The sequence below is a fragment of the Nerophis lumbriciformis genome, linkage group LG33, assembly GCF_033978685.3.
Source record: "Nerophis lumbriciformis linkage group LG33, RoL_Nlum_v2.1, whole genome shotgun sequence".
NCBI classification, from domain to species: domain Eukaryota; kingdom Metazoa; phylum Chordata; class Actinopteri; order Syngnathiformes; family Syngnathidae; genus Nerophis; species Nerophis lumbriciformis.
The window spans coordinates 12,442,909-12,459,748 of NC_084580.2; the positions used below are offsets into that span (position 1 = coordinate 12,442,909).

General features: G+C 39.3%; 1 protein-coding gene across 3 annotated transcripts in view; it reads right to left on the minus strand.

Moving 5' to 3' along the window:
• Positions 1-16,840, minus strand: part of aopep (aminopeptidase O (putative)) — a 207,872-nt gene that overhangs the window by 121,799 nt on the left and 69,233 nt on the right. For all 3 annotated transcript variants that reach the window (XM_061928246.1, XM_061928245.1, XM_061928247.1), the window contains one exon: positions 431-644. In XM_061928246.1, the coding sequence (XP_061784230.1) occupies positions 431-644 (214 nt within the window). The remainder of the gene's footprint in view (positions 1-430; positions 645-16,840) is intronic.

The window sequence follows — 16,840 nt, forward strand, 5'->3', positions numbered from 1 at the left end:
ATGTAGATATTTGCTCTTCTTGTTTTTGGGTGTCTCCAAAAAAAATCTACTCATCTAGACATTACTTGTCGGACCACACATGCACACATTTACCCCGCCTTGACCCTACTGGTATCCAGTTGAACCCACGTGAGAATACACTGGATCATTGTCTTCAGCTGCTGATGTTTTGATCATGTGACTGCAAGGCTTCGGGTGAAGGAGGCGCGTTTGCACGACATCAATAATGGGAACCTTCTGTGTGCAATTCTGTCACGTGTCTTTGGCATCCTCCCTCACCCATAGCAGTTTCTTTGGAAATAATGTTTCATCCAATGTCATAATTTAACTCTACTAACTTGTGTTTTTTTTGAAAGTGTTGGATAATTAAGTTACATGAAATAGCAGCAGTAAACTTCAATAAGTGCGCAGCAATTTTAGTGTGCCGTACTTGCTGTGCTTGGGCCCAGATTATATCCTCCAGGTAAGTAGCGAAACCCTCGCTGATCCATTCCTCCGTCCAATCTTTGGCACCGATAACCAGACCAAACCAAGAGTGGGCAATCTCGTGGCACAGCCTGGACCCACACAAAGACTGGCTGTTTACTCCTGAAGACGAGATCCCGACATGCAGCACGCTCTGAGACAGGAAAATGATATGGGGGCTGGAGGGAAAAAAGGATGGAAGAAAAAAAACTAAATGTAACTAATATATTAAGTAAATACACAGAAGACAAATTTTCAATCACATGTATTTATCTGGAAATTGTATTAAATTATTCTGTTATAATCTGTATAGCAGTATTACTGAGAAAAATACAAATAAAAACATACTTTATTTATTGTATTTTACAGATGTTTATCGTGTAGTTTTACATCTATATTTAATTTCCAAAGCATTTTTTAACTTAAAAATATTGTATTGATTATCTTATTACTTACATAAACAGAATGGCTCCAGTTATCTAAAAAAGCTTACACTAGATAAAAAATATGAGGTTTATTTAACAAAACACATCTGTGAAGAATAAATCAACCAATAAAGCTATATTCGTATAGCTCTGTTCATTAGGGCTGTGTATGTTAACGCATTGACGCATATGATTGATTTAAAATAAATATTGCGTTATCATGAATAACTGAACATTAATCACATTGTTTGTTAAGACCGTGCTTAAACCTGAAGGTCGGCACACGGCCAGAGCGAAGATGAGTGATGAGTGTCACAGCGGTGCGCCCAGCGGCCAATAGAGGGCTTCGGATTTTTCTAAATTTCTCAAAATGCATTTCCGTTGGCCATATTAGAAGGCCTCGTTTGTAAACACGCTCATTGCTGCTGATCAAGTGACACTGGTAATGCGGACAACGTGTGCGGTGGGAGAAATAAAACTAGATTTTATTGAATTCCTAAGTGTATTTCTGGACAAACGGACACGACTGAAAAGAAGAGTGAACGGCGAAGGTGAGCATGGATGGCTGCAATCAACCGAGATGTGACGTACTTTGACAACTTTGTGTTTGTCCGTATCATTTCATTTCAGGCAAGAACATTTTGTAAGTAAAAATTAATCAACACTAAATAAAGTTAAAGTTAAAGTCCCAACGATTGTCACACACACACTAGGTGTGGTGAAATGTGTCCTCTGCATTTGACCCATCTCCATGTTCACCCTCTGGGAGGTGAGGGGAGCAGTGAGCAGCAGTGTGCGCCGCGCTCGGGAATCATTTGGTGATTAAACCCCCAATTCCAACCCTTGATGCTGCCAATCAGGTCCCATTTTTTGTAGTCTTTGGTATGACTCACGACCTCCCAGTCTCAGGGTGGACACTCTAACCACAAGGCCACTGAGCTGATGACAGCCCTACTTTGAATTAACTTGATGTGCTTGGTCAAATAACTTTGTTAGCAATTGATAAAAAAAAGTACTTATTTCTCTCATCCCGACAGTAGCCTCCACATAAAACAAAGGTGAATTGACATGAGAACTTTATCTCCCAATCCTGCCTTACAGTTACAGTGTGCTGAGATGACATTAGATTGGTTATCTGTGCTTATCCAGGGTGTCATTTCTGTGAGTGCATGACTCTAGCCTTGACAGCACGATGATAGTATATATCTGTATCATGAATCAATTTAAGTGGACCGCGACTTAAACAAGTTGAAATACTTATTCGGGTGTTACCATTTAGTGGTCAATTGTGCGGAATATGTACTTCACTGTGCAATCTACTAATAAAAGTCTCAATCAATCAATCAATCAATGTCCACTGGGTTTATGCAGATAAACACAAACCTCACAAACACATCCGCAAACAAAGGGGTCATAGCTTTCTAGACTCTTATCATTTTGAAAGTCCTTCAAGGTGTAAAATGGGCCTGGTTGAAAAAAATAAGTTGTTCACAAAGTCCATGTATGAGACTTCGGAGAAGATGTTGTGGTCTCAACTCCATTCAGACTTGTCGATCTTGTATGGATCCTTGCATCCAATTACAGCTGTTTGCTCCTTGTAACGACAAAGGGTCTTCTTATCTAAAGACTCACAGAATTTCTCCATCGTGTCATAGCCGTGCAATGTTATTTTCCACAGAATAGTTCGGAAATATTACGTGTAGCGCTATAGTGAACGATGACGCTTAGCCTTTCAATATGGCTCTTGCAATTGATTTTAGCCAAACATCCAAAGCCCTTTATTTCCCTTGAAAACACATTCCGACAGAAATGTAGATACAACTAAGGTAATTTGTTGGTATTGCTGCGACAAACTTTCTTATCGGCACACAACAAGTTTAACATAGCATCTTTAAGCAAATACGTATGTGAGGATGGTGCCGTTAGCATGAATGCTACCTCGACAGAGGCTATGTCTATACTAAGCCGGTTAACCCCTTAAACGAAAAATTATTTAGCCTAAGCCCCGTTTCAGCCACACTAAACCAGCGTTTAAGGTTCCCCTCCTCATACACATTTTTACACGGGTAAGTGCGCCGTGTATTTCTTGAATCTCCGGCTCATAGCTTTGTATGGACTCATTGATCATTTACAAACTGAGTTCGGAGAGGAAATGACGCCAGAAAGACTGCGCCCCACACAGGAAGTGACGTCAGAAAGAACGTGCCACAGCCAGCTTCATAATAAAGCGGTTATGTAACTCGCAGCTAACCACTGCAAATATGGAGGCGAGTCATCCAGACATGCCCTTGTTTCTCCTTCTGTCTGTACAGACGCTTGTGGAAATCACACATGAATACCTTAAGAGAAAGCGATTGCAGCTATTTCGGATACAACACATCTCACACGGCAAGAGAACTTTCAAATGTTGAGGTCAGCTGTGATTATACTTACCGAAAAACTTTGTCCATTTGTCAAAGGAGCGACAACATCCCATGGATGTGATAAAAGGTATTACCTGGCCGTCGAGGGAAGACTATGTAGAACGGCGAATGCTTTTGGACTGGCAAAGCAGATTGTATCAGTTTTTGTCCGCCAGGTATGTCGAGGACTCAACGTCTAGGTCCAGAGTATATAAAGTCACCAAAAACTAATGGACAATGAAGGTGAAGGTAAAAGAGTGAGGAGTGTCCTGACCAGATATCTAGATCCCTAGATTGACTGATGTAAAATGTTCTTTGTCACGTTGTTTACTTTCACGTGTCCAATAAAGATTTGATTAATTTATGATGGTTCAGGTATGATTCACTACTGGATTCCAGTTAATTGAAATACCACAACACTGGATATTGTTCAGATAAGTTACATTTAAGAATTTGCACACAAAGCAACACTGGAGGTGACTGTGATGTGCGCATTTTCCGTGCATGCGTATTAGGTCACGTTGCGCCGGCTGACGGGGGGGGGGGGGGTTTGGGGGGGTTCTTAAAGGGGAACATTATCACCAGACCTATGTAAGCGTCAATATATACCTTGATGTTGCAGAAAAAAGACCAAATTTTTTTAAACCAATTTCCGAACTCTAAATGGGTGAATTTTGGCGAATTTAACGCCTTTCTATTATTCGCTCTCGGAGCGATGATGTCACAACGTGACGTCACATCGGGAAGCAATCCGCCATTTTCTCAAACACATTACAAACACTGAGTCAAATCAGCTCTGTTATTTTCCGTTTTTCGACTGTTTTCCGTACCTTGGAGACATCATGCCTCGTCGGTGTGTTGTCGGAGGGTGTAACAACACGAACAGGGACGGATTCAAGTTGCACCAGTGGCCCAAAGATGCGAAAGTGGCAAGAAATTGGACAAAATTTGTTCAAAATACGAGGGTGTAGGGAAAGCCGACGAAATGGTCAGTCGTTTGTTCCGCACACTTTACCGACGAAAGCTATGCTACGACAGAGATGGCAAGAATGTGTGGATATCCTGCGACACTCAAAGCAGATGCATTTCCAATGATAAAGTCAAAGAAATCTGCCGCCAGACCCCCATTGAATCTGCCGGAGTGTGTGAGCTATTCAGGGACCTCGGTAGCACGGCGAGCAATGGCGGCAGTTTGTTCCCGCAGACGAGCGAGCTAAACCCCCTGGATGTCTTGGCTCACACCGCTTCTACCGTCCCTTTTGCCACCGAAGATGATCAAGAGAAGAATAGCTTCCCTGGCCTGCTGACATCAACTCCAAAACTGGACAGATCAGCTTTCAGGAAAAGAGAGCGGATGAGGGTATGTCTACAGAATAAATTAATTGATGAAAATTGTATTCATTACTCGCGGTTTTACGTAAATTATTATATATAAACTGTGTTTACCAATAATTTAGTTTAAAAAAAGCAACACTGTCGTGTCATTTTCGTTGGTTTCGCTTGCATACGGTTCAAACCGATATGGCTCAATAGCTTCAGTTTCTTCTTCAATTTCGTTTTTCAATTTCGTGTGGAGGCTACCTGCCTCCACACTACAACCATCCGTTTCAATACATGCGTAATCTGTTGAATCGCTTAAGCCGCTGAAATCCGAGCCTGAATCCGAGCTAATGTCGCTATACCTTGCTGTTCTATCCACCATGTTTGTTTGTATTGGCATCACTATGTGACGTCACAGGAAAATGGACGGGTGTATATAACGATGGTTAAAATCAGGCACTTTGAAGCTTTTTTTTAGGGGTATTGCGTGATGGGTAAAATTTTGAAAAAAACTGATTTTTAATGGTTTTAACCCTTCTGAAATTGTGATAATGTTCCCCTTTAAACGACCATTGTGTGTGTGTGTGTGGACAAGGATAAGGTTAAGTGTGATTTACCCTGGATAACCATAGCCGGCTTAGTGTAAACGGGGCCTGAGGATGACAAACAACACTGGCGGAGTTTACTTGCGTCAATGTTGTAAACAAAAGTACAACAATCAATCAATCAATCAATGTTTATTTATATAGCCCTAAATCACAAGTGTCTCAAAGGACAACAAATACATTTTATAATCCATTCTTCCATTTTCTACCGCTTGTCCCTTTTGGGGTCGCAGGGGGTGCTGGAGCCTATCTCAGCTGCATTCGGGCGGAAGGCGGGGTACACCTTTATAATGCTTTTGCAAAATGCACAGCCGGCACATGTAGGCCACCTGACATCAATGAAGACAAAGTGCTGCAAGAAGATGTCCTGCGTGTCACCCAAGCTGATCCGTCGTACAAACTGGAGGAGCAAATATCTAACATGGACAAACAAACTGTACTACACAAACAAGTGCAACATGTTGCAACTTCTGGCTGATGCTGAATTTATTTTGCTTACTATTTTTCTTACTTATAATTACCAGGTAATTGGTCATTGTAATTACCTGGGGTCGCATCGTATCAAAAAAAGCGATCAGCACTGTCATCTAAAAACGGGAAATGATCTTGTTTATTTGCTTGTTTATTAACTCCTTCAAAGGAAGATTAAATGCCGATATAAATGGTGCACAATGTTACGTTGTTTGTGCGTGTGTTTACTATCTGTACCTTGTTTGCTATTTTATTGCAAATAATTTAAAAATGTGCACTTAAATCTCACTACTCTGTCACCAAGTTTTGAGCAAATCAATGACTTTCAGTGAGTTTAAAAACGTTCTTGGATGACATTCTGACAATACAATTGCATTTGTGTCCAAATATTGTGGTATTTTCTTAAGCAAATGTTAACTCTGTAAGCGAGTAATAACCTGCGATTAATCCTGATAGTCACAATTCAAGAGTATGATTAATATGATTAAAAAAATAATCACTTGACAGCCTTACTTTTCATACATATAAAGTGTTTTACACTTACAACCATTTTAAAAAACAGTGCCTCCCACCTTCATTACATAAATACAACCCTAATCTAAAAAAAAACACACTCACACACACGTACACACAGTAAAAAGCATGTAAAAACAAAAATAAGCACGGAGGAGCCAAGTGAGGAACTGCTTGACGAGAAAATATTAAAGTCATCACTTACCTTTTTTATTGTACCATTTTGTCTTGTCAAATTTTATACACACTAAAACAAGAAGGTTTCTCTTGTAACTTACTAGGTAATATAATTCCTATTTATTATAGCCCTTGGCCTTTTGATCTAAAGTATATGAAATAAAATACGTAGCATTTTCTAGGTGTTAACATGGTTGTTTTTTTTTCATGTAATTAAATTGATTAATGAAACTTAGTGCGAGAAAAAAAGCTTAAGAAAGCATGAGTTCATGTGGGAAAACATTTTGGTCAAAACATGTTTTTCCTCACGTTAGATACATACTATGGAATAGCTTACCACCTGCAGTAAGAGGGTCAATTAAAAGCTTGTTTCAAAAGTAAACAGATTGGTCACCACTTAAAATATTAAATACAACAGTAAATGGCAATACATGCAATGTTATAATTGAGCACATAAATAAGCCAATCTATATGTATACATCCTTCATTTGGGCTATGTGCAACACACTACAGCAGTGTTTCTTAACCATAGGGCCGAGGCCCATTGTTGGACTGCGAGCGCACCTAGATGGCTGCCATAAATATCTGTTTCTCAGCTGTGGTACTCAGTTGTAATCCACTTTAACACCACTTGTGGCAGCAATGACAATCTGAAACAAACAGAAGAAGTCTGGAGCTAAAGTCCGAAAGGGGAATCGTTCACAATCCTAATGAAAGACAAGAAGACAAAATGTTGTTGTTTTTTGCATTCTAATTTGCAAAAATCGGCTAGTTCTTGGTGGAGCAATTCATTCTGTCGCTAAATCACTTTAAAAATGCATCCAAAAACCACCAACAACGCCTCATTTAATGTTAAAGTTAAAGTTAAAGTACCAATGATTGTCATACACACACTAGGTGTGGTGAAATGTGTCCTCTGCATTTGACCCAATCCCTTGTTCCCCCCCTGGGAGGTGAGGGGAGCAGTGGGGAGCAGTGGGCAGCAGCGGTGGCCACGCCCGGGAATCATTTTGGTGATTTAACCCCCAATTCCAACCCTTTAAAAATGCGCCCAAAAACCACCAACAATACCTCATTTAAAGTTAAAGTTAAAGTACCAATGATTGTCACACACACACTAGGTGTGGTGAAATTTGCCCTCTGCATTTGACCCATCCTCTTGTTCACCCCCTTTGAGGTGAGGGGAGTAGTGGGGAGCAGTGGGCAGCAGCGGTGGCCGCGCCCGGGAATCATTTTGGTGATATAACCCCCAATTCCAACCCTTGATGCTGGGTGCCAAGCAGAGAGGTAATGGGTCCCATTTTTATCGTCTTTGGTATAACTCGGCCAGGGTTTGAACTCACAATCTACCGATCTCAGGGCGGACAATCTAACCACTAGACCACTGAGTAGGATTTACGTTCCGTAACCTGTATAATAACCAAGCTGTAGCAACCTTTGTTATTGTAAGATCAAACACTGATTAACTATTTTTCTAGCGTAGTAATAGCGTAGTAATGCCATGAGCTAGCTACGGCAAGAGATAAACTAGCTTTTGTGTCAGCAGCTGAATCAGTTTTTGAGTTTGCAATGCACAGCACAATGCGATTGGACACCAATTTGTTTTGACTGAAGACATTTTAAAAATCTTATTACAGTATCTGTAAAGTAGTAGCCCACATTTCATGTTTTGTTTGTACACATCAAGCTCCATACTGTATGTAGTTGTAATAACAGGCATGGTGTGCTATGTGTATCAATAACAATATTATAGAGACTCACTCGATGGACAGTTGTCTGTTTGTTCCAGCTGTCAGGGGAAGTTTATTCAAGTTGACTTTGGGTAAACACGCCATATATGTCTGCATAGCTTGGCTCCAAGTTCCAAATTTACAGGTTCAAGCCACGACGACCTCACTCTCTCGACTTCTGACTGCTCCAACGTTCCGGCCTTTCTTCATGCTCGCTTATATAAGCAGCAGTTTATCCTCAGTATATTCAGGTTCAAAAAAATAAAGTTCTGAATCCTCACTTGTACAAAAATAGTCATTTTTGTTGTTTATTACCAGGTCTGCCATGATTACATCGCACTTGTGGTTGTTTCCGGAAGTAGGAACACACATTTCAAGTCAGTGCTATGGAAACTGAAATAAATGCGCTGAGGAAATAAGTTCCGATAATACATAAAATGCATAAAATGACCAAAATACGGTAAATTTTGAACATTTTACACATTTTTATGAACGTGTTTGTTACTACATTATATATAGACTTGCAGTGTTGTATATAAATGTTGGAGGGTTTTGAAGTTATTTTAGAGGGCCCGTAAGGCTAGAACGGTGACTGCCATTAGCTGCGTTTTGCAAGCGTTTTTTTAAATCATTGGGATCCTAAAAAAAAGAAATATGTGCTCGTCTCTGATAATGATTGTAAAAAATAAGAGTGCAGTTCCCCTTCAAGCGCAAAAATTATGACTAAAGTGGTAGAGCTGAATTTTCATTTGCGATTAACTTTTATTGGCAGTTTAGTTAAGAAACATATTTATTTATTAGTAATTTAGTTTATTTAGCCCCCCCACGACCCTGAGAGGGACAAGCAGGAGAAAATGGATGGGTAAATATTTTAGCACTAAATAATTGTGTGTTAATGTAGTTTTCAACAGTTAACTTATGAGTCCTTACTTATGCAGTATATTTGGTTTGATTTTTTTCCTAATCAGCCTAACCTAAGCCTAAAGTTTATATGTTAAATAAATATTTGTAATTGAAATATGGTTTCATATCATTTGACAGGTTGTAAACTGTAAGTAATCAATCAATGAACAGTTTTTATATAGCGATTTGCTCTGCAGACTCAAAGCGCTTTACATAGTGAAACCCATTATCAACATCTCTAAGCTACATTTAAACCAGTGTGGGTGGCATTGGGAGCAGGTGGATAAAGTGCTAAGATGGGGGAGCTGGGATCGAACCTGAAACCAAGTTGCTGGCATGGCCGCTCTATCAACCGAGCCACGCCGCCCGACAGGTGGGTTAGACATTATCATTGAATATGATTAAAATCAAGAGTGATATGACTAATTAAGTGTTAATATTGTGTCCCTCTGGAGTGGAGAAGTTGGGCCCTGAGGTCGAAAAGGTTAAGAACACCTGCACTACAGCACTTTATAGTACAGTACCTGAGTCTACATTTTATTTTTATTTTTTAGCAAGTACAAGTCTTTTGAGATCTCCTTTAAATAACTGAATGTGAATGACTCTGTGATGGTGATCCTGGCCTTTCTCTCGGTTTATTGTCAATGGTAATGTTCTTTAAATGTCTGTGTTACCCAACCTGTCTGTGGACTATAGATGGATCAAATCTGACATATTTGCATATGTATATGCTCAATAACATGTGCTGTCCCCATTTTAAATGACGAGAAAAAAAATGTTGGTAACACTTTTGTATGGGGAACACACACCATTAATTAATTGCTTATTGACATGCAAATTAGTGACATATTGGCTGTTAAGTAGTCATTATTAAGTACTTATTCTGCATGGCCTTATCATACAACCAGTAAGCCATTAACTAAGAGTCTTCCCTCAATAACCTCAAAATTATTGCTTATTAGTAACCCTAACCCTAACTCTAACCCTTATATGTTCCCCTAGTGTCCAAATAACTCTAAATTAAGTCTTTGTTACTTTAATAAGAAAATAGTTAATGGTGAATATGTTCCCCATACCAAAGTGTTACCAAAATGTTTAATAGCAAAGGAAAATCCTACATAAATCAGAGTGAAAGAACATGACAACTGTTCGAGAATTCATGACCTGATTTTCCACACTTAAGTAAACCTTCCCCAAGAATGCAGCTGAGATAAGTTCCAGCACCACCCGCAACCCTGATAGGGACAAGCGGTAGAATGGATGGATGGATGGAAGTTAAACAAAAAGTTTTTACAACATCATTGAGCACTCTTGCCCAAAGCCTTGGTAAAATCCTCCACCAAGAACATCCTCTCTATAACGCAATCACTCGGCCACTAGCGGCTAAAATCAATTAAATTAAATTAGCAGCATTAAGAGGCTTTTGTGTTTGACACATGACTTCAAGGCAAAGTTGTACTGTAAATTCTAACAAGCCTCCAAAGGCTATTTTAGGCTTTTTATGACCCAAAGGGGATCTATTTAGAAAATAATCTGTAATTATTGTACAGCCGCACATGGTTTGTGGGCTCTCGAAGATTATCACGATACATTTTACCACATTCTCGGCAATGCGGCTATCAAACATGTGGTTACAGTTAGATAGACTTTTAAATTATGTGCCTCGGAAGTTCAAGTATAGAAACATGGACGCTTTACATCTGCTTATCTGTGTTCAATATATATATACATACATACATACATACATACAGTCATGGTCAAAAGTTTACATACACTTTTGAAGGACATAATGTCATGGCTGTCTTGAGTTTCCAATAACTTCTACAACTCTTATTGTTTTGTGATAGAGTGATTGGAGCATATTATTGGTCTACTGAAAATGTGACCAAATCTGCTTGGTCAAATGTATACATACAGCAACATACATTATCAATTTTAAAAAGCTATAATCAAATCAAATTATGATAATAAATGATAAATGGGTTGTACTTGTATAGCGCTTTTCTACCTTCAAGGTACTCAAAGCGCTTTGACACTACTTCCACATTTACCCATTCACACACACATTCACACACTGATGGAGGGAGCTGCCATGCAAGGCGCTAACCAGCACCCATCAGGAGCAAGGGTGAAGTGTCTTGCTCAGGACACAACAGACATGACGAGGTTGGTACTAGGTGGGGATTGAACCAGGGACCCTCGGGTCGCGCACGGCCATTCTTCCACTGCGCCACGCCGTCCCTAAATTAGCTTCATGGCTTGGCCTTTTAACTTCATGTGAGTGACTATGATTGACGACACCTGTTGACTTCTCTGAGCCCATTTAAATAGGGCTCATGTGATGCAGTCATTAGACTCGGTTACAAACGCAACATTGGGAAAGTCAAATGACCTCAGCACAGATCTGAAAAAACTAATCATTGACTTGAACAAGTCAGGAAAGTCACTTGGAGCCATTCCAAAGCAGCTTAAGGTCCCAAGAGCAACTGTGCAGGCAATTGTTCGTAAGTAAAAAGTGCATGGCACAGTTTTGTCACTGCCACGATCAGGAAGAAAACGCAAGCTATCACCTGCTGCTGAGAGAAAATTGGTCAGGTTGATCAAGAGTCAACCGAGAATCACCAAAAAGCAGGTCTGCAATGAATTGGAAGCTGCTGGAAGACAGGTGTCAGTGTTCACAGTCAAGCGAGTTTTGCATAGCCTTGGGCTGAGAGGCTACCATGCAAGAAGGAAGCCCTTGCTCCAGAAGCGAAACCTTAAGGCTCGTCCAAAGTTTGCTGCTGATCACAAAGACAAAGATAAGACCTTCTGGAGGAAAGTTATGTGGTCAGATGAAACAAAAATTGAGCTGTACCGAATACCCAGCGATGTTTGGAGGAGAAAAGGTGAGGCCTTTAATCCCAGGAAAAACCCTTCCTACCGTCAAGCATGGTGGTGGTAGTATTATGCTCTGGGCATGTTTTGCTGCCAATGGAACTGGTGCTTTACAGAGAGTAAATGGTACAATGAAAAAGGAGGATAACCTCCAAATTCTTCAGGACAACCTAAAATAATCAGCCCGGAGGTTGGGCGCAGTTGGGTGTTCCAACAGGACAATGACCCCAAACACACGTCAAAAGTGCTCAGGCTAGAATTAAGGTTTTAGAATGGCCTTCCCAAAGTCCTGACTTAAACCCTATTGAGAACATGTGGACAATGCTGAAGAAACAAGTCCATGTCAAAAAACTAACACATTTAGCTGAACTGTACCAATTTTGTCAAAAGGAGTGCTCAAAAATTCAATCAGAAGTTTGTGGATGGCTACCAAAAGCGCCTTATTGCAGTGAAACTTGCCAAAGGACATTTAACCAAATATTAACATTGCTGTATGTATACTTTTGACCCAGCAGATTTGCTCACATTTTCAGTAGACCCATAATAAATTCATAAAAGAACCAAACTTCATGAATGTTTTTTTGTGACCAACAAGTATGTGCTCCAATCAATGTATCACAAAAAAATAAGAGTTGTAGAAATGATTGGAAACTCAAGACAGCCATGACATTATGTTCTTTACAAGTGTATGTAAACTTTTGACCACGACTGTACATACTTATATACATATATATACATATATATACATATACACACACATATATATATATATACACACACACACATATATATATACATATACACACACACACACATATATATATACATATATATACTGTACATACATACTGTACATACATACATACATATATACGTATATTCTGTACATACATACATATATACATATAAGTATACATGTATACATACATACATACATACATAAATATATATATATACATATACATACATATATATACATACATATGCATATATACATACATATATATATACATAAATGTGCATTTATGTACACATATGTATGTATACATATATCTATATCTATATCTATCTATATATATATATATATATATATATATATATATATGTGTGTGTGTGTGTATGTATACATACGGTATATCTATATCTATATCTATATATATGATACATCTATTTTCTTTCAAAAAGTAAAACATTTTACAAACATTTCAAGCCTTTTTTAGATATCATTTTGATGGTTATGGCTAACAGCTTTTGAAAACCTAAAACTGAAAGTCAATGACAATTTGGGATTTTTAAAAACTGTAAGCCATGATCATTAAAATTGGAACAAATTAAGGCTCGACATATCTCACTTTGCATGTAATGCGTTTGTATCACAAATCAGTTTCACATTTGAAGTTGAATTGCTGACATGGACTTTTGCACCATGTTGTAATATTTTTTGTTTCACCTGTACATGTCTATCTATCTATGCTGTGTGCACTCCAAAATTATGCAATACCACATACGCCATTAGCCAAAGGAGTAGCGTTTTATAGACATCGTTAACAATGAAATATAATACACCTATGATATATAATAATTTACAATATATCAATAACATACAATATAATAATTAAAGATGCATAAATAATCAATTTATAATGGAATCGTAGCCCCTGAATCGTAATCATAATCGTGGTGCATAAATATTCCCACCTTTAGCAATAATTAATTTGCTTGGTTTAACATTGATTACAATGGGTCACAGCCTAATTATCATGGGAATATGTGGATCCCAGGTGCTCTTAGCTAAATCTCAAAACATGAGCACAAGTTGTCGTCCATTTGATACCCTTAACAGAAAATAAATCACACCTCAACATTCCAGCATAGGAACGCGGGACATGTGACTGGGTACCATGAGACCGCCCTGACAAAACAGAGCAAAGAATCGTCAAAGCCAAGGTCACAGCTGAAGACCTTTCCTGGGCGTTCGTTTTACTTTGTGTCTTACATTAGTGGCTCCAATTGGCCCGGAGGGGGTTTAGAGCCCACTGTGCGTGAGAGGCACGCTATTCTTCAATGCAAGAGTGACAGAATAGGGGTCAGAAAGGTGAGGATGAATGCGCTCTCTTTTCTCCTGGACCGTTTAACAACACTAGCTTGTTGAGGGAGGTCGTTTCATGCTCAAGAGATCTTACAGTCCCTATCCTATGTTGACCTGAAGTGAGTGGGAGAATTTATGTCGGAGTACTTTTTAACTCTCGTAACAATATCTGAGATACTTCCATGTCATACACTCCGCATTTCACGGCTGGATTTACATTTTCGAGCCACGTTGAAAGACTCGGCTATCTTTTGTTTCTCTTAGGATACTAATCAGATAGAAAGCAGCTTTTGTTGTTTAACATCACACAAAAAGGTCTTAGGGGCATGCTTCCCAAGACAGCACCTCAAATGTAATCCCATGTTTCTTCTGATTACTCAAACAAAAACTCTCGATGGAACAGCAGACGCTAACATTAGCCTTATGACTTGCCTTTGTAGCCTAAATCACACTCTCTTCACAATTGGAGAGTGCGTCTTTGTTGTCAGTTCCAGCCGTGCACATGTGCGTGAGCGAGCGTGAAAACACAAAGACAGCCTTTCAAGCGACGCCGTTTGCACACGCTCCTCGGAGGGAGGCGGAATCCATCAGCAACGGTGACAAACGGTGTCAGCCCACCGTGGCGAAGACGTAAAACAACGGCATCTTTCACGTTCATTGACACGCTGACTGACAACAGTTGACATCAGGGAGCCGTCAAGTCTACCCGCATGGTAGGGTGTTCAACATTTGTGTGCGTGCTTACACACACAACAACGGGAAAACTTATTTGCTTTTTAAGAACTTTCAAGCCAATTGAAATATGGTGATTGCTTTAAAGTACCGGTAGAGTGGAAAAACAAGTTGTCTCTATATTGAAGCGATCATCATCAGTATTGGGACTAACGCGTTACAAACGGCGCTACTTTCGGCGGTAAATAGTAATCTAACGCGTTATTTTTTATATTCAGTAACTCAGTTACCGTTACTACATGATGCGTTACTTCCTTATTTTACGTTATTTTTTTATGTAGTATCGGCTAGAAACTGAGAAGATCTGAGTGTGTTTTATTGCAGCGCTGTGGAAGAGGCGACCGGAAAAGAGGCGCGCGCTGTGTATGTGTGTGTGCGGCAGGGGGCGTGTCTGTGTTTACATCATGGCGGAGCCAGAAGTAAATTTTTTTGACATGGAGATATTCTCACTACTTTTCTTTTGTTGACCACAAAGAAAATAACTTTTTAGTTAAATGTAAGTTGTGCATACTTGCCAACTTTGAGACCTCCAAATTCGGGAGATTTGGAAGGGGGGGGGCGGGGGGGGGGGGTTGTTTGAGGTGGGCGGGGTTGGGAGGGGACGAGGTCGGGGGGCAGGGTTAAGGGGGGGACGAGTATATTTATAGCTAGAATTTACTGAAATTCAAGTATTTCTTATATATATATATATATATATAAAATAAATACTTGACTTTCAGTGAATTCTAGCTATATATATATATATATATATATGTATTTTATTATGTATATATACACATACAAATAAAATAAATGCTTGAATTTCAGTGTTCATTTATTTACACATATACACACATAACACTCCTCTCTACTCATTGTTGTATTTGAAAGTGAAATGCTTTGCAGCCAGTAGCACAGCCTTTGAAGGAGCGTAGGTATGTGCAGTGTAATATTCTGGGTTGGAGTCAATAACCAGGTGAGGTGACGAATTTATGTCTCTTTACTTCATACTCCAGAACCGACTCCCACACTTGGGGTCAGGATGCGCAATACAATGTAAACCGTTGGCCAACCAAAAAGTAACTACAGATCATAGTGTTCTGTGGTTACTTTTTGGTTGGCCAAGCGGACGTGACGACAGGATATCCTCACTCAGGTCCGCACGGACCTGGAGGGGGCGTTCCTTAAGTCTGGCTGGAAATCAGGAGAAATTCGGTAGAATGGTTGTCCCGGGAGATTTTCGTCAGAAGCACTGAAATTCGTGAGTCTCCCGAAAAATTCGGGAGGGTTGGCAAGTATGAAGTTGTGTCTTGGATCAAAGATCACAACCTAGCAAGTAAAATCTGCTGAAACAGCTACAAAAGCAACATGCTTCGACAAAACAAGTAAAGAGAGACACACTTCACCTCCAACAGCGGCTGGATTTTAACTAGGCACTGCGCACTGAAGGTACACACACTGTCAATTCTCTTGTATACTCTTTCATTCTAGACTTCTAGAGTGTTTGATTATCACATCACTCTAAATGTATAGACTATAAAGTTCACAAACATAAAGAGGGATCCTATTGGGCCAGGCCAATCTTTCCTTTTCTCTAAACTAAAACTGGGGAAATGTGTAGTGTTCTGGGCTTCAGACATGATTTTATTTCAGAATTTCTTAAGAGAAAAAAACGCCTGGTTAGGCTTTGTGTATGTAATGTGTGCCTTCTTTGGTTTACAGCTATGTTTTTATTATGCTGTTTGTTACTTATGTATGTTATGTTGCAGCTATTTAAAACAGTTTTGTCAATTTGTTCTGACCTGAAACAAATTGGCCCTTTGAAACATATCTTTGTCTTGTGTTGTATGTAGACCACATTACTTAGCAGAGTTCTGTGATGCAAATGCATGTCAAGATGATCAACAGATTGTATTATTCTCCAGTGCAATAACAGTACTGAAATGAAGGCTAAAAGGGCATTAAAGGGGGCCTTGAAAAAAAAAATATATATATATATATAAGTAACTAAATAGTTCACAGTAACGCATTACTTTTTGGTGTAAGTAACTGAGTTAGTAACTAGTAACTAGTTACTGGTTTTCAGTAACTAACCCAACACTGATCATTATATATATCTGATTTATGACCCCAAAAGACTTCCAAAGTTTGCGGG